Source organism: Stenella coeruleoalba (assembly GCF_951394435.1).
Source record: "Stenella coeruleoalba genome assembly, chromosome: 11".
NCBI classification, from domain to species: domain Eukaryota; kingdom Metazoa; phylum Chordata; class Mammalia; order Artiodactyla; family Delphinidae; genus Stenella; species Stenella coeruleoalba.
The window spans coordinates 89,542,456-89,568,920 of NC_137157.1; the positions used below are offsets into that span (position 1 = coordinate 89,542,456).

Consider the following 26,465-nt stretch of genomic DNA (forward strand, 5'->3'; position numbering starts at 1 on the left):
AAACAGTTTTGCAATATATCTGACAAGAATTTCTCAAGGATTTTTTCTAAAACTGGCCTGTTGCACAGTACTAATCTGGAATTAATCTCTACAGTTTGAACGTATGTCAAATTGGCAGCATTCAGAGACACTAGGGATGGAATGCAAAAAGTGAGGGTTTTTTTAATGAAGAAATGTTGCTAAGTTTCACTTTATGGACTTCCCTTTTAAATGTATTGCTTTCTGAAACTTCTGAAGTATCCATCCTTAAGGTAAGGCCTCTTAGCTCTTTGGACCACTACTACATTGGAATCTCCCAAAAGTTTTTTTCCTGAAACAGATTCTACGCTTCACCACAGCCCTACTGAATCAGAATCTCTAGGACCAGGCTTCCCTGGTGGTGCAGTGGTTGAGAATCTGCCTGCCAATGCAGGGGATACGGGTTCGAGCCCTGGTCTGGGAAGATCCCACATGCCGCGGAACAACTGGGCCCGTGAGCCACAACTACTGAGCCTGCGCGTCTGGAGCCTGTGCTCCGCAACAAGAGAGGCCGCGACAGTGAGAGGCCCGTGCACCACGATGAAGAGTGGCCCCCGGGCTTCCCTGGTGGCGCAGTGGTTGAGAGTCTGCCTGCCGATGCAGGGGACGCGGGTTCGTGCCCCGGTCTGGGAAGATCCCACATGCCGCGCAGCGGCTGGGTCCGTGAGCCATGGCCGCTGAGCCTGCGCGTCCGGAGACTGTGCTCCGCAACAGGAGTGGAAAAAGAGTGGCCCCCGCTTGCTACAACTAGAGAAAGCCCTTGCACAGAAACGAAGACCCAACACAGCCAAAAATAAATAAATAAATTTATAAAAAAAAAAAAGAATCTCTAGGACCTTGGAATCTGTATTCTTAACAGATTCCCTCTGATGATGTTTATGCCAGCTAAATGCAAAGAATCACCAGCCTAGAGGCAGAGAAGCTATGCATGCAATCTGGAGCTAGAGACCAAACTGGCTCTGACAAGAGTAACATTGTCTTTATTGTATTCTTTTAACCCATTTTGCATGCCATTCCTTTTTGTGGATATGTTTTTAAATAAAAAGTTACTGGATAAACTACTTATCTTCCCACCCCCACTTCTCCTTCAGTGAAAATTAAAGCTCTAAGAATATGTCATATTTATCTTGAAACCTCAAGAACATACCTGGCCTGGAAGACAGGAATAATCCAAAAGTTAAAGGTCAAAGGGCATGAACTATTGGGTTGGCCAAAATGTTCATTCAGTTTTTTCCGTAAGATGGCTCTAGTGGCACTTAGTTGTCTTTAACTTCATGCAAAACAATTTTGTGGGACTTCCCTGGTGGCACAGTGGTTAAGAATCCGCCTGCCAATGCAGGGGACATGAGTGCGAGCCCTTGTCCGGGAAGATCCCACATGCCGCGGAGCAACTAAGCCCGTGCGCCACAACTACTGAGCCCGCGTGCCACAGCTACCGAAGCCTGCGCACCTAGAGCCCGCACACTGCAACGAAGAGTAACCCCTGCTCGCCGCAACTAGAGAAAGCCCACGCACAGCAACAAAGACCCAACGCAGCCAAAATTAATTAAAAAAAAAAAAAAAAAAAAGACCCACAGTTTTTTTAAGATTGTATGTGACAGCTGTCCTATCAGCATGCATTTAAAAAAAGACATCAAGGGGCTTCCCTGGTGGCGCAGTGGTTGAGAGTCCGCCTGCCGATGCACGGGATGCGGGATCGTGCACCGGTCCGGGAGGATCCCACATGCCGTGGAGCGGCTGGGCCCGTGAGCCATGGCCGCTGGGCCTGCGCGTCCAGAGCCTGTGCTCCGCAACGGGAGAGGCCACAGCGGTGAGAGGCCCGCGTACTGCAAACAAACAAAAAAAGGCATCAAAATTGGTGAATTTTTGTATACCTATTTTAATATTGAAGATGGAAGAAAAAAAGCAACATTTTCAGCATAATATGCTTTATTATTTCAAGAAAGGTAAAATGCAACTGAAATGCAAAAAAAGGTTTGTGCAGTGTGTGGAGAAGGTGCTGTGACTGATGGAACGTGTCAAAAGTAGTTTGTGAATTTCTCCCTGGTCTATGCTCCACAGTCGGGTAGACCAGTTGAAGTTGATAGTGATCAAATCGAGACATTAACTGAGAACAATCAACGTTATACCACGTGGGAGATAGCTGGCATACTCAAAATATCCAAATCAAGCATTGAAAATCATTTGCAACAGCTTGGTTATGTTGATCGCTTTGATGTTTAGTTTCCACGTAAGTTAAGCAAAAAAAAAAAACCTTCTTGACCATATTTCTGCATGCGATTCTCTACTTAAACGTAATGAAAATGTTCCATTTTTAAAACAAATTGTGACAGGCGATGAAAATGGATACTGTACAATTATGTGGAACGGAAGAGATCGTGGGGCAAGTGAAATAAAATACCACCAAACGATTAATTCCAACAAGTACTAGTTAGACCAACTTAAAGCAGCACTGGACAAAAAGCGTCCAGAATTAGTCAACAGAAAACGCGTAATCTTCCATCAGGATAATGCAAGACCACATGTTTCTGTTTTTTTGTTTGTTTGTTTGTTTTTTGCGGTACGCGGGCCTCTCACTCTTGTGGCCTCTCCCGTTGCGGAGCACAGGCTCCGGACGCACAGGCTCAGCGGCTATGGCTCACGGGCCCAGCCGCTCCGCGGCATGTGGGATCTTTCCAGACCGGGGCACGAACCCGTATCCCTTGCATCAGCAGGCGGACTCTCAACCACTGTGTCACCAGGGAAGCCCGCTAGACCGCGTATTTCTTTGATGATCAGGCAAAACCTGTTACAGCTTGGCTGAGAAGTTCTGATTCATCTGCCGTATTCACCAGATGTCGCATCTTTGGATTTCCATTTATTTCGGTCTTTACAAAATTCTCTTAATGAAAAAAACTCCAATTCCCTGGAAGACTGTAAAAGGCACATGGAACACTTCTTTGCTCAAAAAGATAAAAAGTTTTGGGAAGATGGAATTACAAGTTGCCTGAAAAATGGCAGAAGGTAGTGGAACAAAAGGGTAAATATGTTGTTCAATGAAGTTCTTGGTGAAAATGAAGACTGTGTCTTTTATTTTTACTTAAAAACCGAAGGCTTTATGATTTCTTAGAGCAGTCCTTCACAGGTTCCTTAGGTAAAAATTCACTTAGGTTATGGACTGTCAACAGTATTTCTAAATCGGATGGGGGAAAGTGTAGAAACAGGGAGGACTAGGGGAGAGTATGAATATTAGAGTCAAAATATTTCAGAACTGCAGAGAGACTTCTAGAACATCTAGTTCCTACTTCATGGTGAAATAAGAAAAATAAGAATTATACTGAGTCTTTTATGAAGTTTTATTCAATTTAAAGAACAGTCCTGACACTATGCCCTTCACTACCAACTTGGATTTTAAAATGACCTTTCTTTCATGACTATTGTGCTGGTAGATGTTTTCATAGCCTCACTTGGCAAAATTAGAGGCAGACCACTCAGTCTTGCCATCGACCCCCACCTAACCCCCCCCCCTGCCTTTTTAATCTATTTTTCCACCAAATCCCAAAGTTGGGAAATCACTGATAAATACATAACACTAGCTAATATTAAGTGCTTCGTATGAGTTAAGCCCATTCCATCAATTATTTGATCCCTCCCCACCAAATCTGTTCAAACCCAGGCAATATAACCTACAGACCACACACTTACTGTTCCAACTATTTCTTTGAAGCCAAACTCATTAGACAAGTCATTTAACCTCTAAAATAGTTTCCCATATGTATAATGTAGATACTACCTATCTCCACTGGGTTATTGGAGAGATTAAAAAAATACTATTTCTACACACATCTGTAAACTTTCACCAGTTCTCTTCCACTTGACCAAGTTCCATTCTCTCATTAATTATATAAAGTGATTCAACCTATAAAGGATGGTTACTGCTCATTAGCTATCATTTAGATGCACACTCCGGCCTTGTTTCCACAGGTAAATTTGTTAGATGCCTCATTTGTTTCTCCAAGAACTCTGTTGATTTTAAAGTCACACTGATCTAGGTGACACTGTCACACTGTGCATTCCTATAGCTAAGCAAAGAAAAGCTAAGCCTATCTGAGAATGTTCTTCCTCCAGTGATTCTTTTTCTTCAGGAATCCCCCTAGTGTGAGACCCACATGTAACTCAACAGAATCACTGTTTGTCCGAAAATATTCAGGTGTAAAACATCAGGTTCCTACAAGAGAAATATTTCCCCTTGGTCTGCATTTTCAATTCCCCATTCTGTCGCTCCATCCTGAACAGTTACATCCATTTGCCTCCACCTTCGTCTCAAAACCAGGCAGCTAAATTAATAATTCCATTGAATTTGAACTATTAACACATGTAACCTTTAAGTTATTATGGTACATCTTTACTATTTTGTAGACATTAAAACGAATATGTTGAACTTTACTGACATGAAAAATTCTCAAGAGAATTGACTGCGCTCAACCCTGGTTTCTTAGAAGAAACCTCTAGATGACATGGACACGCAATGATTCGTAGGGTAAATTACTAAAACTTACGCAGGATTTGAGCTACCATGACGTTAAGACAGAGAGGAAGTGCCAGAGGAAGATGGAATGGGAAGCAGGGTGGAGATGGGGAGACTGTATCACACAAGCTGAAGTCCTCCTAGGTTATTGGACCTCAAGTCCGATAAAGCTGTACATGAGTTCACTGGAGAGGCAAGTGCTCTGAGTAGGTTCCGGCCACGTCTGACTCTTCAGTGGAGAGGATGGTCTGCTGCATAACTGAAAAATAATCTTACTGGTCTGGTAAGATCTGGTGCTCATTTAGGGACTTGTTTCAACATCTATTGAGCACTTATGATGTACCAGCCACCTTTCTAAGCAAAGCAATATTGGTGAAGACAAAAAATATACGAGGTAATTTCAGACTGGTAAGAACTCTGAATAAAATAGGGCAAAATAGCAAGTGACAAGAGGGTCACAGGACTTGAGACCTGAATCACAAGAAAGGGTCAGCCATGCATATATTTAAGAGTGGCTCCAGTAGCAGAAATAGCAAGCCAAGTGAAAAGGCCTTGTGAAATGAAGCCACTGAGGCTAGAGCAGGACAAGCAAGGGAAAAATGAAAAGTCATAAAGGCAGCAAGAGTCAGAAAATAGTAAAAACATGGTATAATAGGAAGACACTATGGATTTAAACGGGACAGTCACTCAGCCTCTTCAAGCCCTAAAGCAATTACCTTTCCTACTGTGTAGAAAATGGATGGGATGAGGGCAGGGTGGGGGAGTAGGGGCAAGAGGGGACAGTTAGGAAGGCACTGCAGCCGTCTACGTGAGAAACAGAGGGAGCCTGGTCTAGGGTGTTAACAGTGGACATGAGGCAAGTACAGACTCAGGAGAACCCACAGGACTTACATATAGACTAAAAATAGGGATAGGAGAACAGACTCAAGGACTTTATGTCTTTCAGTTTAGGCAGTGCCCATTATCAGAATGGGTAACAAGTTGGGGAAATAGGTTTGGTTGAGAAATTAAGATTTGTTTTCCACAGGTAAGTCTGAGATGCTTACTAAAGGTTAAGGTAGAACATCAACTATGCCATTAAACTCTGGTGCTCAGGGCAGCAGGCTGGATATATGAATTTGAAAGATTTCAGAAAACACTGAATCCCACAATGAGTTTTCCCTTTGGAGAGCAGAGCTAGAAAGTATAGACCAGACCTGAAGCAGAAAAGGAGGAATTGGCAAATTCAGAAGCAGTCAGAAAGATTTAAGTAAAACCAGGAGTGTGATAGAAGCTGCAGAGAAGTGAAAAAAATAAAGTATTTCAAAAACAAGGAAGTAGACAACTATTGAATGCTGCTGAAGGTTTAGTAAGATGAGAAAAGTGACCACTGGGTTAGAAACACACAGGACACTTGAGACTTTGACAAATGCAATTTTCGTAAATATATACTTTAACTTTTTGCTAAATTTCTACTATAGGATTCTACCATTAGAAGTTCTGGTAAACAGACTAATGGCCCCCCAAAGATGTCCATAGCCTAATCCCTGGAACCTGCGAATGTTGCCTTACACGGCAAAAGGGACTTTACAGACGGTAGTAAGTTAAGGATCTTGAACTGAGGAGTTTATCCAGGTGGGTCCAATGTAATCACAAACGTCCTTTTAATAAGTTAAAGAGGGTGGCAGGAGACTCAGAGATTTGAAGATGCTATGTTGCCAGCTTTGAAGACGGAGAAAGAGACCACGAGCCAAGGAATGCCAGTGGTCTCTGGAAGCTGGAAAAAGGAAATAGATTCTCTCCTAGTTTCCAGAAGGAATGCAGCTCTGCCAACACCTTGATTATAGCTAACGATCATTAATCCGGCAAAAGCCAAAACCTAAAATGACTTGACTGGGTAACCAGAATCTAAAAACCTAAGAACTTGACAATACGGTCAACCAGAGGTCTGACCAACATGAACTCGCTAATCACACAAGTATAAGTTATGGTATGACAGAGCTCCATGGCCTGAAATTCTTCAACTCATAAACTTAAAACAACTTTTACAGATTTCAAGCTATATGCCACCCAGTGATGGTGTAAGTATGCACCTTTATTTTCTTTTTTTTTTTTACTCTGAGTTAACAGAATCATGTTCTTTTTTTGTTGTGGAGCATGGGCTCTAGAGCGCGGGCTCAGTAGTTGTGGCGCACGGGCTTAGTTGCCCCGCGGCATGTGGGATCTCCCCGGACCAGGGCTCAAACCCGTGTCCCTTGCATTGGCAGATGGATTCTTAACCACTGCACCACCAGGGAAGTCCCTGTATTTTCTTTTGACTTTTATGAAACCTGAATAGAAGAGACTTGCTTTGGTCATAAACTTCATAAATACCAAGCAATTTCAAAATGCCAACCTGGTGCATATAAATCTCAACTGTATTTAAGATAAGTCAGACTAGGATTAGAGTCTGTGGTACACTGACAATACTGCTGCTGCAAAGCAGAGAACCAGGCATGTAGCAAGTTGACAAGAAAACACCCTCACGCTGTGAGACCCCGTGTGAATTACCAGTCGGCTCTCCCCATGACACACCTCTCTTGGCCCTCTAAGGCAGTCACAGCCTACTGTGCTTTCCGCCAGTTTACCAGAAATCCTCAAAAACTTATTTTTTGGTTGGTTATTCCTTTTAAGGAAAGTTATCAAGGGTCATTCACAAGATAGAGAAAAAGCAATTTGGCAGAGATGTTATTTATTTCTCTAAAGTATTTACAAACTACTAGTTCAATATTCCTTCCATATTAAAAAATAAATGTATCACAAATCTAAACTCAGTTGATTCATTTTATTAAAAGGTTGGTTAAAAAAAAAAAAAAAGGCTTTCTGAATACCACCTGAACTTAAAAGGATAAAGTAAAACAAACATTGCAGGTCTACAATTACCCCATTTTTATAAAATCTTTCCTATCTATCTGCATATACACATTCAGAGGTACACTCATGTGTGTTAATGTTCACTCAATCTTAACAATTTTTTGGGGGGTAGTGGGATTTTGAGTGATTTTTCTGATATCTTTCTGCTATTTCTTTTTTTTTTTTTGCGTTACACGGGCCTCTCACCGCTGCAGCCTCTCCCTTTGTGGAGCACAGGCTCGACGCGCAGGCCCAGCGGCCATGGCTCACGGGCCCAGCTGCTCCGCAGCATGTGGGATCTTCCCGGACTGGGGCACGAACCCGCGTCCCCTGCATCGGCAGGCGGCCTCTCAACCACTGCGCCACCAGCGAAGCCCTCTGCTATTTCTGAATTGCTTTTTTTTTTTCTCTTTTAACCAGCAAGTATCATTTAAATAAGTCATTATTCTGAAAGTTTTTTTTAAAAGGCAGGTCAAGTACCCCTTTCCAGTCTAGGAGGAAGAAAGGTATATACAACCCTACCAAAGCACATAAAAATTTCAAAAATCCAGTACAAGTAACTGAATTTCAAAATCAGGAAACAATTTATGTTCACTACAGAATCTTTAACCGGGTTGTCTTTCAATATAGTTATGATGTAGAAAAACTTTCTGGCAATTTCCATTTATAAAACTCAAACCTATCAATGCTTCCCAAGAAACAAACACAGTTTTGTTTTAGAGGCATTTTATTTAGACAACTAAAAACAATTAGATGTTCAGAAGCAGTGTACAATGAAAGAGAAATCAAACCAGTTACTTTATCATGTATTCCCCCTCTTCTTTATAACTAAAGCAAAAAAAAATGGCTTTCTGCTTTAAGGGAAAAGTCAGAAAAATAGGCCAATATATTTTCCCTCTTCATAATAACATAAACAGCTACAAGAAATCTACCTGTAATAAGAGAAATTGGATGTTGGTTTGCACATATTCATGAAGAAGACAACAGACTATCGTACTACAAGAGTATCACTCCATCCGCCTTCAGCTGATACTCTTGTGTTTTCACTTACAGGTATCACCAAGTTGGTTAGTTCCAGCACTGGAGCTCATTCATATTCCTCATTATTTACTGCTCATGTTTGCCTTAAGCAGAGAGTAACTCTGGAGGCTGATGCTTTTCTCTGTTTGTTTTAGTCCATAAGTTGTGTACATCTGCCTGATGCTCAGGCCTTAACCTCAGGAGTTGAACTATAGATGGAATCTGAATTCTCTGAAGCAATTTCTTCTAGCTCCTCTTCTGCTGTCTCTGGAAAACTGATCTTCGGCTTTGCCAGCTCACCACTATCTTCTTCTATGAAAATATAAGCAATGATGATTATGTGAATTATAATATCACTAGCAATTTCTAGCATTTAACAAGCAAGAAGAGTACACCGAGACTATGCCAAGCGATGAGCTACAAAACATAAGAGGAACAGCTTTCTTAATAATTGTGGTTCTAAAAAAGTATGTCTTTTAGATTCATACTTTTAAATCCATACTACAACTACTCTGGGATCATTAACTAAGTATTTTTATTAAAAAACATGTCTACTTTACTAGTAAGAATCACTAAGTAGTATTATTCAGAGATTAAATATATTTACTTATAAGTTCTTTATACTGTCCTCTAGCAAATTTTGAATTAGGAGTATTCCATTCACCAAATGATCTAGGGTAAAAATTTAGGAACAGAATATATTGTACAACAAAAAAATTTAAACAAAAGAACACAGTGGATGATTTATTAGTCAGGGGCTTCTCCTTGTTGTAACCATATTATATACTTTAAAATCTATAAAGACAGAAATACTGAAAAAATCAACAGTGCAAAATGATACAAAATCATGAATGAAAATTCTTACCAGGAAGCACACATTTCCAAAGGCCGTATGTTTTTCCTACCACAGTCTGCCATAGTCGCAATGTTCCATCTTCAGAACCACTAGCATAGAGTTCTCCATCAGGACTAAACCTCACACAGTGAATGGGACCAAAGTGTCCTTTGTAGGATTCTGAAAAAGAAGAGAAGGGCTTTTAGATAATTTAATACTTAAACATGACATTTGAGTATTGATACACTAGAGAAAATATTGTCTACATTATTGGGAAGATGTGAAATTCATGAGGGCAAAGTCAAAGAACTATACCTAATTAAAAATAAAGTGATTCTCATCACAAACTGGTTCATCATGTCTACCATATCTCTGTAAGATTACTCCTTTGCAATCCTAGCACACACTATGGTTTCAGACTGTCTCTAAAAAAAGAAAATACAAAAAACTGAGGCGCCATGTCCCAATAAAAATAAAGAAAGGGAGTAAATGAAAACCCCTCTAAAATCTACAGAAAGCAGATCTAAAGTCTGTGAATTCAATCCCCATTTCCAAATCCCAAACTCACTGTCTGTTTACTAGGGAACCAATTCTTATTATGACTATAGAGAGCCACCAGATGGAGCTCTTTTACACACTCTGCCTCTTCATTTCCCAGCCATCTACCTAGAGTGCACTAGTTGTTCTGTCACAAAGAACATGAAGATACAGGATCAATGCTGATCCTATATGGAGTTTAAAGAGAAAATGTACAGATTAGTAGTGGTGGTGTTCTGGTTAAGGCACATCCTTAGTTATGAACTTTTCTCATTTACTTTCTAATGCCTTATCACCTTATCAGTTTTCAAAGCTGTTTACTAGACAAGTGATCCTGTTCTGTCTCCATGTCTATTCAACTCAAGGACACTCACACACTAGCTTCCCCCAGAGAATATCATGATCATGTTACCATGAGTGTAAAAAATTATCATGAGAATAGAAAGAATATGAGATTTTGGAATAAGAATGTCTGGGTCCAAGGTTCAGTATTCACTAACTGTGACCTCAGATACCAGGCAAATAATTTACTTCTCTTTTTCAGAGCATAAAACATGTGGCCAAAACATTCTAAAACTTTGAAAAGTGACATTAAATAAAAACAATGGAAAAGAATCTCTTATTTCAACGTCACTTATAGGGACTTCCCTGGTGGCGCAGTGGTTAAGAATCCGCCTAGCAATGCAGCGGACAGGGGTTCAGTCCCTGGTCCGGGAGATCACACAGGCTGTGGAGCAACTAAGCCTGTGCACCACAACTACTGAGCCTGCACTCTAGAGCCATGAGCCACAACTACTGAGCTCAAGTGCCACAACTACTGAAGCCTGCGTGCCCTAGAGCCCACACGCTGCAACTACTGAGCCCGTGCTCCGCAACAAGAAAAGCCACTGCAATGAGAAGGCCGCATACCACAAAGAAGAGTAGCCCCTGCTCACCGCAACTAGAGAAAGCCCATACACAGCAACGAAGACCCAATGCAGCCAAAAATAAATAAAATTTTAAAAGTCACTTACATTCAAGCAATAAAGGATGAACCATAAACAATTAAAATAGATTCTATTTAGTCTATTCACCAAGGTTTGATTTACCCAACCCAAATCCATCAGTTTTCCCAAAGAAACAAAACATAAAATTGTCTTTTATTCTTTGTGTATAATTCTAACAAGTTTAAGTTCATTGGGCGGTAAAGCAAGACAGCTAAAAGCAAAGTAGCAGCTAAAAAACTGGCTGAGGTGTTAATCACTGAAACCTAACATTTCATCAAGGTAACTACATTTTAAGAAAAGGAGGACAACTCACCTAATTCTTCTCCACTATTATAATCATACTTATAAAGTTTAAAATCTTCACCCCCTGCAACAAGAAATTCTTTCTCAGGATGAAGAGATGCAGAATTGATGGTTGCAGGAGCTTCAAAAGACTTAATTGGGTCCAAACTAGAAAAAAAATTTAGATAATATTTATAAATTTTTATTAGTTAATAAATAAGGAAACAATTATACATTTAAACTGTTCCTAAACTCTGAAACTCAAGGAATAATCCAATATTCATTTAGTCAAACACAGTGATGTTAAAAAAAAAAAACCCTCTAGGTGTGCAAAAAAGGGAACTCTCCTACACTGTTGGTGGGAATGTAACTTGGTGCAGTCACTATGGAAAACAGTGTGGAGATTCCTTAAAAAACTAAAAATACAGTTGCCATATGATCCAGCAATCTCACTCCTGGGCATATATCCAGACAAAACTATAATTCAGAAAGCTACATGCACCCCTATGTTCATAGCAGCACTACTCACAATAGCCAAGACATGGAAACAACCTAAATGCCCATCGACAGATGAATGGATAAAGAAGATGTGGTACATATATACAGTGGAATACTACTCAGCCATACAAAAGAATGAAATGATGCTATTTGCAGCTACATGGATGGACCTAGAGATTATCATACTAAGTAAGTCAGAAAGAGAAAGACAAATACCATATGATATCACTTACATATGGAATCTACAATATGACACAAATGAAATTACAAAACAGAAACAGACTCACAGACACAACACAGACTGGTGGCTGTGGGGCGGGGAGGAAGGGATGGAGTGGGAGTCTGGGATTAGCAGATGCAAATTATTATATAGAGAATAGATAGCAACAAGGTCCTACTGTAGAGCACAGGGGACTACATTCAATATTCTGTGATAAACCATCATGGAAAAGAATATAAAGAAAGAATGTATGTATATGTATAACTGAATCACTTTGCTATACAGCAGAAGTTAACGCAACCTTGTAAATCAACTACACTTCAATTTAAAAAAAAAGAGTAAAAACACCTTTAAAAACCCCTCCAAATAATATTAGCAAAAAAATAAAAAAATCAGAAGGATACTATGCCCAAGTGAAGTTCATCTGCAAAATACAAAGATACTTCCACAGAGGGATATCCACACTTTGTGCAGTGAATGCCTTCCTGAAAATGACTGGGCTGGCTAATTAAAACAGTATGGCTAATATACTGGGATTTTTGCTTTGAAAAAAATTTAATTCTGCATTGTCTGATTTTTCTAGGACAAGCATGTATTATCTTTGTAAATAGAAAAGTTTTTACAGTAAGTAATTAATATAAAGGATTATTTGTATATTATTTTCAACTGCTGAGAATTTATAAGTTTCTGCAACAGGAAAAACCTTTAATACTGTGAAATACAGAACTGCTAAAAATGGATCAGTTTTTAACTATCAGGCTATAAAACAATAACTAAATCCGAGACTACAGCTACATAACAAAAATCAATGCATAACAGTAGCATCACCTGAATATCAATGAGTTTGGACATCGGCTCTTTTCCAGTCTAACCCTAAAAATCCTGAAAGGTTTCCAACACACAACGTTAGAGTATTTCAACTCCGAAATGTTGCCATCCTATTCCCACATCACACACTACAAAGCATGAAAATTAAGGCTGACTTACGCAGGATCACTGAATAGCAACTTTCTGACTTAAATGTTAGAATATATTAACAGGCCAGCAAAACTCCACCACCAACATTTCAGGCAACGTTCTACAGCAGGGCTGCACGCTGCCCAAATCCAGAAACAATGAACGTAGTTGTATCATTTAATGGTTTTGAGCAATAACATCATTATTATCAATAACTTTACTATTATTATCAATTCACTGAGTGTGTATGAACTCTTTTACATTCTTAATTGCTCATGTCCATTATGACTGCCTTCTCTTTCCTTCTGCCATTCAGTGAAGCTTAGCTCTGCAGATGGCCCTTTAGAGGAAAGGTTAGGACTGCTGGTCAGAGTATAATGTGGTATATTCCTTATGGAAATCAAGTAAGTGGCATGTTTACTAAGAACTTTAAACACATTGCCACCCTTTGTTTTGTTTGTTTCAAACTAGTTTATTTAGGGGTTCCATTTTCACTCCTCAATGGATTTTATGTATTTCTCACATGCTTCCTCACCCATTAGTTCATCTAATTCTGAAGGGTTTGCTCAGTGTCGTCTTGATTTTCGCAACAAGATTTATTGACAAGTCCTGGCTTTTCTGCAAGGGCTTCATTAATTTCACTTACTTCTCCTGATAGAGGAGAACAGAGTTCACTAGCAGTTTTCACACTTTCCAAAGCACCAAACTCATCTTGTTTGTTCAACTTTGTTCCAACTTCAGGCAGACAACACTAAACAACATCTCCCAAAGCTTCCTGTGAAAAACTGCTGATCTCCACTGTTCCAACACCATTTCTGCTGTCATGTTTCTCTGTGAATCTACTCACTGGAGAGCAGATTGCACAGCGTGTGGAAGGCACCCACCCAGGGCCGTGGCAGGCAGGGTGGGTCAGGTGACAAAGCAGCACGCAGGCTGCAGACTGCTCCAGCCATGACATTCCTAACCTTTGAACTGATGATTCTACTTACAGGATTCTCTTGTAAAGAAACATTCAAGAGATGTACCACAAATCTCACTGCAGTGTTAAAACAGGGGAACTGATACATGATTTAGTATAACCTATGATGCAAAACACCTAGTAAAACTGTTTGCAAAGAATTTTAATGGCTAAGAGTATTTTAGAATAAAAAAAATAGGGCTTCCCTGGTGGCGCAGTGGTTAAGAGTCCACCTGCTGATGCAGGGGACACGGGTTCATGCCCTGGTCCAGGAAGATCTCACATGCCACGGAGCGTCTGGGCCCATGAGCCATGGCCGCTGAGCCTGCGCGTCCGGAGCCTGTGCTCCGCAACGGGAGAGGCCACAACAGTGAGAGGCCCGCGTACAGCAAAAAATATAAAAAATAAAAGTTATATTCATTAGGGTACTAGTAACTAAAGAAAAAAACCCATAGTAATACACACACACACACACACGAAGAAAAAAGACTAGCAAAAAATATAGCTATCACGAACCTTTTGGCTGTAGGACTGGAGGTTTTTAAAAATTATATTTTCTAAATTGTCAACATCAGCATTTAATACATTTACAGTCACAAAAATTAAGTCTGTTTTTTAAAAAATCATTAGGTCTATACCATACTTGGAAGCAGAAAAAAAAATCACTAATTTCTCTGAAATTTTAAAGTGAAATAAATAGCAGAATCAAGATCACAGAGGTTTTATAGAGTAATGAACAATATAAACTACAGCACCAGTCTAGTGATCCTTTTAAGAAAAATACTGATTAAAAATTGGTGAATTTTACCAATAAATGTCCTAAATATCTGGAAATTAATTTGATTAATTCCTCTGATTAAAGTATACCAAATTCTTAAAAAACTCATTATTATTGGGTATGGAAACACTTCCTTCCATATACATAATATAGGCCAAAATTTGCCTTTAAAAGAGTTAAATACCTTAGCATATGCCTTCCAATTTTTAAGTACCTTAAACTGCCCCTGTATTACCAGAAAAGAAAATGAAGGTATTTCTTAGACATACCTTACTGCACTATGAAAAGCAATAGATCGTCCATAAGTTATTACCAATATCTCTCCCTCAGGAATATATTCCATACTGCTAACAGACATATTAAAATTTAGAGATTTCACTTCTGTCATAGTAGCATGATCCCAAAGGCTGAAGAAAAAAAAGAGAAAGAGGACAGTAAGGAGGTATTTACTCATTTAAGAAAAACGCTTACAGCTTAAATTACATCTGCAAGTTAACCAATGAAATAACCACAACTGTAAAACAACCTCTACTCCAACTCATAAATTACAGATGATACTGAGAAATTTTGGGATCCTATAAAACATCAAATTATTTGGTAGCTTGTCGATGAAATCAAAACTAATACTTTAAATATACTTCCCAAATGATTCAGGAAAACTGTGCTATTAAGACACTCCTAATCTAATCAATTTCAGCATTGCTCTAAATAATGGTTCTTACACTTGATTTTTGTGAGTCTGATAGTTATCTTTCCACAGAAAAATACATTAGGTGTCAGCTCACAAAACTGTGTACAGAATTTCAGGGGTTTACTGACACCCTGTGGCCAGCCTGCCCACTGACCCGGGTTAAGAGCATCTGCGTATAAAGGTGTCAGTAGTCTTAATTGTCTTGTGAATTCTGCTCTATGTTTATAACAGTAAATGGATAGCTTCAGAAAAATGTGACCCCTGTGCAGCCAAAGTTGTAATGTTCAGACACGATTCTTCCTACATAGTAGTTATAAAAAACTTTCAAATATAAGCTCTAAGGTCAAATATTTTTCAAACTTTAAATTATTAAAGAAAAATTACTTACCGAACAGTTTTATCATCAGCTGAAAGGATCTGTTTATCCTCACTGCACCACAGAGCCTTTTTAATACCAGAGGTATGACCACTGATTTCCTTAGGGTCTTAAGATAGAACAATTTAAAATACATTTGTTAATATTTGATTTTTAAAACTAAGCAATATTTGAACAACTATGTAAAAAGAAAAGAAATACTATGTTTTAAATTAGACTGCAACTTTTCAAAGCCCACCACAATTTAAACTTGATGTTTACCTAGGATACATTTAGTTTTCCCATACTGAAACAAAAATTTATCTGTGTGATAAGGAACCCAAGAACTATACATGTAGATGGGACTGAATACACCACTCCCTCCTGCTTACTTTTCTGCTTTTGAAAGCACTGTCGTACTTCAGTGAAATAAAAGAATAACTAAGGTGGCATAATTTAATAAGAATATGGACCCAGGAACAAGACAGCCTGAGCTAATTCTAGTGCTAACACTAATGCTAGGACCCTCTTCCAAGCCACTATTGGCAGAGAAGAGCATCAAAAAAGGTGGGAACAGGTCTCTGTTCGAGACTTTCCAAAGACTTAAAAAACAAAAACAAAACCACTTGTTACCTCTGGGCAAAAGGAGAAGTTGGAGGCAATAACATTCAACACAACTTTGACTTTGGGCAAGTCACAACCTTTTGAAGACAACATTTCTTCACTTGGAAACTGGATTAACAATAGTTACTATACCCTAGATTTGAGTATAAGAATCAAATGAGAATATACATTCAAAGTTTCTTTTTTTGCCTTTTAAAAAAAATACAGAGTTACTAGAGGTATTTCACATTAAATTCCCCCAAGCGACAATATCTCTATTCCCAAAGTTCTGCGTGTGGGAATTTGGAGGCTGGCCAGTGGTGGATATGTCCAAAGAGACAACACTACACCAGTACTATGATCCCAACTTACTCTTTGGCTGCATGATGTTTGAGTGGATAGCAAGAGCTGAATGCAAAACACAGACAGACACTGCTACCAAGACACAGATGAAAACCATGCACACGTTACAGCAGCCATCATCTAAAGTTTCTAATCGGGTTTCTGACAGACAGTAAAAGCTCAGTTAATTGCTCTTCTTTCCAATGCAAGACAGTGGAAGGGCCACTTTCAAAAGGCAGCTTTGAGAAAGGTAAAAGACGACGGAAGTTGTCTACCTGAGCCCTGAACTATCTTGCTGAGTCAGACAGATACACTGATTCAGTGAGGTCAGAGTAGTTTGCTATGTTTTGGCATAAAGTTATTAGACAGAATGAAGAGAAAAATTACCAGGTGCCAAAGGACAATAATCCACAAAGGTAGTTTGTTTCCACACCTTAGAAGTACTTTTAGAAAAGATATTTCAAGAACAACTGTTTAATTTCCAATGTAGCTTTGACTTTCTTACAAACTTCAAAAATTTATTGACTTATGAATAAACAGTAGTACCCAAGATACAAAATTTAAGACCCTAACTAATATATAATAAATGAAACAAAATTCTTTTTGTCATATTTTGGTAGCTTTTAAAATACACAGTATGTGACTAGAAAAGCACTGAAATACTACAAAATAGAGGTGAATATCTGACTAGGGAAGAAAAGGTATATCTTACAACTTCTGTGCAATGAGAGAATTCATAAAGGAAATGATAGGTTTTACCACCCAATTTTTAAAAATGTGCATACCATAAACCTTACTGACAAAATTTAAAAGCAAATGACTACTGAGAATACAATAAAGAAACTTTAAAACGAGTAATAAAAAGATGTACAGGTGCTTGGTTCACAGAAGAAGTACATTAAAATGGTATTCAACAGTATTTTAATCTCATGAATAATTTTTCAAGTGCACATTAATAAGACAATCATTTCTCTTCTATTAAATTGGCAAAGATAAAGCTAGTTATCAGTGTTTGCTAGAACAGGTTAGCTATAGATACATTTTTATACTTCACTGGAGGGCCCTTTGGTAGTATCTATCAATGGCTTCCAAGCATACCTCCTTTTTGTCCCAACAATTCTATTTCTATGTAGGTATCCTACAGAAACAATTGTGGAAGTATATGCAACTATAAGGGTGTTAAGCACAACACTGCTTATAATCTTTAAAATTTGTAAATAACCAAATAAGCCATAATAGGAGATTGGCTAGTTCACTTACCACAGAATAGAGAGCCACACAGTCATTAGAAAGAATGAATAGAATATTTAAAGACATGAAAAAACTATTATTACAGATTTTTAAAATTCTTCTGAATAGCTAATATACCTGTGTGGTTCAAAAGTCTAAGTATGTATACACACTGAGAATTCTTACCCTTCTCACCTTCTACAGATAATAACCACTCCTTCTAACCAAAATGTAGTTAACACTGTTACGCACCTTTTTAGACTCAGTATCATAATAAAAATTTACCATGATAATTTTTTAAATTGTAGGAGGGCTATACAAGCACAATGTAGTAAATAAATCAATATTTCAAAAGATATCTGCATTAAAAAAAGAACTGGAGAAACATGAACCAAAAGCTAAAGACGTTTTCAGCAATTAATAATACTGGATGATGGACTATATTTTAATTTTTTTCTTTGTGATTATCTTTATTTTCCTAATTTGAGTACTAAATATGAATTCCTTTAATCAGGAAAAGTTACTTAAATTAAAAGAAAACAAAACCACAAATACGTATAAATTACACTTACCTGCTTCAGGTTTGTTCAAGTCATATATGCGTAACAGTTTATCCTGTCCCCCGGTTAACAAGTAATTACTATCCTGAAAACACACATAAGTAAGATCTTACTAGATTAACCATTTTAAAAGCTACATCTCTTTGAAACTTCTTCAACACCAAACAGAATCCAAATAAGGCTCACAGATGTCACAAGGAGATGCATACAGACCAATTACTCCTGAGAAAATACTGCAGAGCATTTATCTTTCTCAAGCCCTGTAAGCTTCCCAGTTCAAATGTCATACCACCTCCACATGGCTTCTCTTAGCGGCCCTGATCCGGCTGCCTACTGAGGAGCACATCTGTGATGATCTCAAATTTATCCTCTCCCTTTTTGAAAGTGGCTGGGAAACATTATTTGGGCTTTTCAGATATTTGTTGCTATTGCTGAAGTATTGATACAAGAGTTCCAGGGTTCTTAAAAGCCTCATAGGATCAACTAAGAAGAAATACTCATTGAGTTGAACAACAAAGGGATCAGGGGACCCACCCTCCACACAGTCGAAATCCACGTGTAAGTTATAGTCAGCCCTCTATACATGTGGTTCCTCCCACATGCAGTTCCTCCACATGTGCAGATTCCACAACTGTGGACCATGGGATACTGCAGTATGCAGTATTTACCAGTGAAAAAATCCATGTTAAGTGGACCTAGACAGTTTAAACCTGTGTTATTCAAGAGTCAACTGTAAAGGTGTACAGTTTAATCTACAGTCAAATCAAATATAAGCCAATATACACCAAATATCCCCCCAGAAAACCAAATATACAAACCAATCAAATATAAAACCATTGTCATACCCTATAATAACAGCAATTTAACTTCCTAAAACAAATTACATTTTCTGATACCTGCGTAAAATCCACAGTCTTGACAATGTGTTTATGAGCCAGGGTCATCAATTCATCTCCTGAGACAGCATCCCACACTTTGCTAAAAATAAAAAGTAAAATTAAAAGATAAACATGTGGTAATTTTGATAATTAATTACCAAATAAGTTAGATATTTGAAATGTTATATAACTACATGATAAGGTAAAAACAATATAACAATCTAATTTTGACAATGGAAAATATCAAATTTTAAGTAAACAAGTTTCATGAAGCAATCCATTCTTACTTTCATTTTAGCCTGTAGCCATAATATCCTTTTAGCAAGACTGTAAACATTTTAACCAGTTCAGTTTCACCTTTCCAATATTTTTTCTCTATTCTTTACTCTCGTGTACATGAGAAACAAGAAATGAAAAACAAGAAGTCCTTTAAAAGAATTTTACAGGAGAATGAAAAGCCTTGACAGAAGTTACATGAAATTTTAAAACAAGACAGTAGAGAAGAAAATATTCTCCCCATCTCTTCCTCAAAGTTGACTCTTAAATTCTCAAATCCTAGTCCAATTAACTTCCACACAAAGTAACAGCCTTTGATTATATAATGCTAATGTTGAGAAGATTTTAAATCTCTCAACTGTTATTTTCCCTAACCCAACCCAAAATATGTATGTGATTACACACACATACGTATGTGTGTGTATACGTTGGAGGATAATGATGAAATAATAGTTCATAAAAATACTGTAAGGGGTTCCCCAAATAAAAAAGCTTAAACAGTAAAGAAGAAGAAAAAAAACAATTCCTTTTAGGTCAGAAGAGGTCATTGAAAAATAAACAAGAAAACTTTCCACGCAGGAAAAGAAACTGTTATGAGGAACAAGCTACGCTCCCTAAAGATTTCCATTTTAATGTAATTGACAGTTATTTTTAGGAAAAAAGTGAACAATGAAATAGTGGAGAAAGAAAAACAGAGAAAAGCAAGGAGTATCTTTTCTTCATTTATTCATTAAACACACAATAAATATATCAAGTATGTCACTCTAGACTCAGTACTACGGCACAAAAGGGAGAAAAAAAATGATCCCAAAGAAAGTTCCTGCCTTAGTAGAGCATTAGCTTTAGCTGAGATGAAAAAAAAAATCCATTAAATAATACATTTAAGAAATATAATTAAATGACAAACACACATGACTACAGAAACACAAAAAACACACCACTAATTACGCCAGAAAGTCCAGAAACTCTAAGCATCAAAACCTGTAGCCTTAAAGAGCACGTAGAAATACGTCAGGGGAAAAAAAAGGGAAAGGCCATTGTAGATAAACATTAATAGCATGTGCAACGGTAAAGAAACATGAACCATCTAACAGGAATAAATGCTGATGATACAATAGAAACCTTGCAAATTATATACTTGAGTCATGAGTAGCTGAGTAAATATGTTCTGAGAGAAACAAGGTTAACTATGAGTGGTACTGCTACTAAACTCTCAAATATTAATTTCTCTTTGCACAGGAAACCTGTTCTAATCTCCCCCGTTTCCAATTCAACTCTCTTGGTCCAACCCTACTTCCCCAACCTCATTCTGTATTACTTCTCCTAATCTAGTCACACCAGATTATAGACCACTCCTCAAACAAGCCATGTATTTTCTTCCAGGCTCCTCTGTCTCTGCTCATATTGTTCTATTAAGCATGTGTTTTACATTCTCAGCTATCACAGTTCTACTCACCCTCATCTTTTCACTAAATCTTCTATTTATCTCGCCTCCATTAACCATTCCTTTCTGTTTTTTCCACAAAGCTCAGCTTATACTGACTACTGTGTTTAACTTTGCTTTGCTTTAACTTTTGTTTACATATGCTTACTCTTAATCACAGGGAAATCAGTGATAAGAGTTCACAAAGATTAGACTGCTGCAATAACAGAAGATGTCAAAAGTGAAGAAAACATCAAATGTACCTGAAACCTCTATCCTGTTCATATGATGCCACCTCAAAGGAACTCTGGGCAATGTCTTTAGAAATACTAATTTCAAGTATATTCAATCATCTTCCCCAAACTCCTTAAAATCTTAATATGCTGCTTAGACCATGTCCATTCACTGGTGAGGAGGAAGGCACTGGAGTGACTGGAGGAGTATCATCCAGAAGCCCCACGCATCTAGTTGTTTTCCTCCTATTTAGAAACACTAGTAAAATTGAGTTCGGCACTCTCGACAGAGCATGTTCTAGTCACTTGTACTAGATCTACTTAAGCACCGTCTGGACAGAGCACAGGCATCTTCTTTACTTTTGGCACTCTCCAGATGAAGACAGTAGAGGGACTGAGAAGAGGATCAGGAGATGTAGTGCTAACATTAGCTCTATGAATTAAAAGACATAAAGAGGATGGTGTTTCAGGGACAGTGTACACATCAGCTGACTTGACTGCCCGAATTACCTCAAGTTAACATTCTAAACTGACACACGGACCGGCTCTGCTGAATATATTTTCTCCACAAGAAATAGGAACAAAATTATCCTTTAGATAAACATGAAATTAATGAATTTTCTGAGAAACCTAAGAATGAGGGAACAAAAACAATCACCCCAAAATAATTTATACCAACTACGATTAATCAGGTAAGCTGGGGAGCTCTTTAGTTGGGTCAAGTTCCATAACAGCAGACCCCATACAAGTCATTAAAAGAGAAGAATATAAACAAAGAATGCACATACTCCCACACCTCACAGACACAGAGCAATTGAAGGGTAAGACTCAGCGTCCATTAACCGAGTACCTACTATGTAACAGACACTATGCTAGACTCCAGCCATGTAAGTGGAGAAAGATCTCTCTGATTTGCACAAAAATCAGACTTACACTCATTTCACAGATGTGAAAACCAAAGTTTAAGAAGCATCCCATGATCAAACTGAAAATACACAGCATGGCTAGCGCATAAACTCAGGCCTGGCTAATGTAAACGCTTACATCTTTCTCACTGTATGATGGCACCTGAGAGCCTTAACTGAGGGGGGAAGAACCCAAAACTATTCCCTCTTGTTATTTAAATCTACTCAAACTTCCTTGCATGAAACCGAAAGGTTTCATGGCTTTAGCACAGAAGTTCCAAAATAACACATGATTTTGGTCTAGTAGGGGTGGTAGCTACCAGTGTTACCCTACACATGTAACACTTACATAGTTATTAGATTTTAGGCAATATTCTAAATATTAGAAACATATCAACTTATTCAATATTCACAACCAGAGGTAGGCACTATTACTATTCTCATTTTTATGGATGATGAAACTAAAAAAAAAAGAGATTAAATAAAGTTCACAAGGTCACAGAGCTATTAAAGGATGGAGCCTGGGTTCAAACACAGACAATATGGCCCCATTAAAATTAATGCTTTGGGGCTTCCCTGGTGGCGCAGTGGTTGAGAGTCCTCCTGCCGATGCAGGGGACACGGGTTCGTACCCGGTCCGGGAACATCCCACATGCCGCGGAGCGGCTGGGCCCGTGAGCCATGGCCGCTGAGCCTGCGCGTCCGGAGCCTGTGCTCCGCAATGGGAGAGGCCACAACAGTGAGAGGCCCGCGTACCGCAAAACAAAAAACAAAAAACAAAAAACAAAAGCTTGTCTCTTTTAATGCTAATGTCTATAGTGTCTAAGATCTTGTTACATTTATTACCTAATTATATTTAACTTAAAATACCACTTTATTAACTATTAACTTACCACCAAACTGGGACCTAGTTTCAATAATGACATTTGTAAAATCCACTTACCAAATATCTGAAATCTAGAGCTTTTAATTCCAATTTTCCATCTCTGTTATAAAATCAATGACATTCATTCCCAATGACAATGCTCCTACTGGACTGAGCAAAAAACAAACTTTGGAGGAGTTAAAGGGAAAAAAAAAAAAAGCTGAACTCATGGCAGACACAAATGTCTTAGAAGCAAAACCAAGATCTATAATTCGTCCATTCTTTATCCTTCTACTTTAGAAAAATTCCTTAAGTTATTTATTTGACAAACATAAAGTACTGAACAAACCAGGGATACAAAAAAATATAAAACATGGCCTCTGGCCTCAAAAAGCAATGGCACTGAAATCAATAAGTACTGTAAGAGCCAGAAGTTTAACACAGGGAACAGTGTGAGCAAAAAGAAGGAATGGGCACCTTCACCTTCCAACACTCCTCAAGTCTTCCTCGTCTGAGAATCACTTTTACTTCCTATTTTTCACCTCTCATAATTAACAATCAAAGGAGTCTCTGTCACATTATAAGCACACATGCTGACATCTACAGCAACATTTGACCTGAAGCTGTTGACATTACAGGACTGACATAAAACCAAGCAGTTCCTTATTTTACCACAACTTCATACAATCACAATAGGGCAGCGTGCAAAGCCTTACAATGGTTATTCATGAACATAATAACATCTATTCATTCAAGGCACAGAAAAAAAGTTCATACTGACATTTACAACTTTTCTTACTGCTCTCTCATCGTCTCAAATTTAATCCCACATAAGCATGGGATTATATCTCCCTCTTCTTATTTTAAAAATTTTATTTTTAAAAACTTACATATAGTAAAACTAACTCCAAGATATAGAGGTCTACGAGTTTCATCAAATATATAGTCATGTATCCACCACTCAATCAATCTGCCTTCATTTTTCATAATAAACTTAGTATGTTTAATTTGCTTAATACAAAGGAGCAACAAACACATTTACAATTGCTCCCTAGTGTGAAATTCTGTTAAAAAAAAAAAAAATCAACAAGACCACTTTTACTCTCCAGAGCCTCAAATCTTTTAATAGAGTATTACATGTGCAACAGCCCTTGACATTGCCTTCCTTAGTTTAAGCATTTAAGTGCCTGCTAAATCACAAACACAATTAGGAACTAGAGGTACCAAAGTTATATATGACACATGTTCAGATGGGGAAAGTGGGTCACCGCAAATCACTTTAATAACACACGCAAAGGCCAAAAATCAGAATAGTAAGGTGTATTCTGGCAACAATATTAGTATAACTAGACTGTGGGGCATACGGTGTGCAGTGCCAGATGATGATAATGATGAACTAGGATGAGACCAAATTTTCAAGAGCCAACAAGTGAAATTTAACCTTTAGGCCAGTGGTTAAAGGCTGCACATCAGAATCACCTAGACCTTCAAGGAAAAGAACTGATGTTCGGGACAGCACCCCCAGACCAACTAAATCAGAATTTCTAGATACATGCATCTGAGTATTTTAAAAGCTTCTAATGTACACCCAACATCATGGACCACCGACAAAGCACAGGGAAGACAAGAGATCATGAGATGGAGAACTGACATGACGATATTTGTATCTGTGTTCACGAATACAACTGGCAGCACCAGGGAGGATGAACAGATGGGAAAGGACAAGTATTAGGGACCTAAACTAATATGGCAGTGGCCGAGGCATAACAAACAATGTGGTCAGGAAACATTCTGCTGGTAGAATCAACAAAGAAGATGATAATCTAGATGGAAGGGAAAAATCAAGAATGATTTAGATTTCAGTCTTAAAAAACTTAAAATATGAAGAATAATTGAGTTGGGGAGTTTTAAATATGTCTAACAAAAATGAGACTGAAATTGGGCTAAAAATGTGGGGTCATTAAGCACTAGGAAGTCATAGGAGTTAATGATACCACTCAGCCAGCACATGTGGGGCAGTATTTGGAAGCATGACCATCAACATTCATTATCTGAAGTGTCTGTTAATAATGCAGATTCCTGGGTCCCAATCCAGACATGCAGAATTTAGTCATTTAAGTCTCTGAACATTGTGAGAACTATTTAAGAGAAAGAAGCAGGCAGGATCAGGGTGGAATTTTGGTGAGATCAAACACTATGTGTTCTATATGGCAGGCAGTGAGAATTCTATGAATACTTTGATTGAAGTTTTGATCATTTCAGAACACAATCCACAGACAACTCCAAAGGTGGCCATTTTCGGCGGCACTTACGCTGTGAAATCTGCAGCTGCTGTAGCTGCTTTGGTGGCGTCCTTATTTAGTGTTGCACCCCAAACAGCACCCTTATGACCCAAAAATGTTCCAATCCAGTCTCCTGTATCTCCCTGGCGTAGCATAGGTTTACCATCTAAAAGATATTTAAGAAGACATGTGATTTACAAGTTTAGATTACTTAAAATTTAAGATTCAAACATAAAATGATCATATTGAAAAACAAAGTGGAAAACTGCTTTTGTTGTCTAACTATTCTCACTCACAGGGATCACTAAGGAACGTCCAGAAATAAATTAACTGAAGAACCGAGCTGGACACTCTCTTTGGGAAGCATTTGTAATTCGGTGAGAAGACTACTGATCTGCCTCAAAACAATCTAGATTTGCGTCTTATTTTGGACGAACTTCTTAACAGTAAGTCTCAGCTTCCATTTGAAAAATGAAAAATGGAAATGAAAAATTCCATACAACAAACAGTATCCTATGAGATAACAGGAGTAGCAAGTCTTTGTAAACTAAGGTGTAAAACAAGGCCTGGCCTAGTTTCTGCATTCCCCGAATCCTTGAAAGATTATTTACGGTGTCTGCTGGCCGGGGCGTCTAAGCAAGTGCACAGTTCAGCTTCTCCAGAAATAGCAATAAAGCTAAAATGAGAGACCTTGGTTAGGGGCATTACTTAGCAAAGCCCCTGGGTGTCAGCTGAGGAAACCGTAACACTACTCCTCTCCCCATCAGCCCACCGTGGACCCTAACCTCAAAGGCTGCGAGAGCCGCAGTCCGCTCGGCAAAGGGGAGTGCCGGCCCCCACTCCCTTTCCGCCCAGTCCCAGCCGTCAGGGGTCCGATCAGCGGCCCTGCTCACCTTTGCAAGCGCTTATCAGGAAATAGCCGTAAGGCGTGATGCCACTGAAGGCCAGATCCACCACGGGCCGCGTGTGGCCCGAGCAGGTGAGCGGCGTCTGCCTCATCGCCATGGTGGCTGCGAGCCGTGCGATCCGGCGGGGGAGCCGAGGGTCGTCTCGTCTTTTCTCTCCTCCGTGGCACCGCCTCCGCCTCCTCAAGGCCCCCGCCCTGACTCTGGGGTTGGGCCGGGAAACGGGAAAAGGCCAATCCGGTGGCCCCGAGGTCAGAAAGGGGTTAGGGACGGGTCAGGGAGTCTGCGACGGACGACCGACCGCCGTCGAGGGAGGGAAAGGGAGGGAGGGAGGAGAGTAGGGGAGGGGAGAACCGCAGAATCCGCGGCCACGACCCACACCGTCTACACCGGTACAGGCAGGAAGTGACGACACCAAACACGCAGAGCGTACGCCGGAAGTGACGATCC

General features: G+C 38.8%; 1 protein-coding gene across 2 annotated transcripts; it reads right to left on the minus strand.

Annotated features, from left to right (window-relative positions):
* Window positions 1-7,044: 7,044 nt before the first annotated feature.
* Window positions 7,045-26,402, minus strand: STRAP (serine/threonine kinase receptor associated protein). 2 transcript variants are annotated; one of them, XM_079938502.1, is made up of 9 exons: window positions 26,004-26,402; window positions 25,141-25,276; window positions 19,145-19,226; window positions 18,261-18,333; window positions 15,547-15,643; window positions 14,737-14,874; window positions 11,088-11,224; window positions 9,282-9,431; window positions 7,045-8,725 (listed from the first exon to the last, which is right to left on the minus strand). In XM_079938502.1, the coding sequence occupies exons 1-9, from the start codon at window positions 26,113-26,115 to the stop codon at window positions 8,601-8,603; spliced, it is 1,050 nt and encodes a 349-aa protein (XP_079794628.1). In that variant the 5' UTR covers window positions 26,116-26,402; the 3' UTR covers window positions 7,045-8,600. The 2 variants fall into 2 exon arrangements, with proteins under 2 accessions (XP_079794628.1, XP_079794627.1); XM_079938501.1 differs by having other exon boundaries at window positions 7,052-8,728.
* Between the last annotated feature and the right edge of the window lie 63 nt (window positions 26,403-26,465).

Bases quoted from the DNA above. Each gene is read 5' to 3' on its own strand.
- STRAP (XM_079938501.1), bottom strand. From the start codon at position 26,115: ATGGCGATGAGGCAGACGCCGCTCACCTGCTCGGGCCACACGCGGCCC. The intron at 18,334-19,144 runs GTATCAGAAAAT...GTGTGTTTTCAG, and splicing joins AGACTGTGGATTTTACGCAG to GATAGTAATTACTTGTTAAC. The intron at 8,729-9,281 runs GTAAGAATTTTC...ATATTTTCATAG, and splicing joins TTGGAAATGTGTGCTTCCTG to AAGAAGATAGTGGTGAGCTG.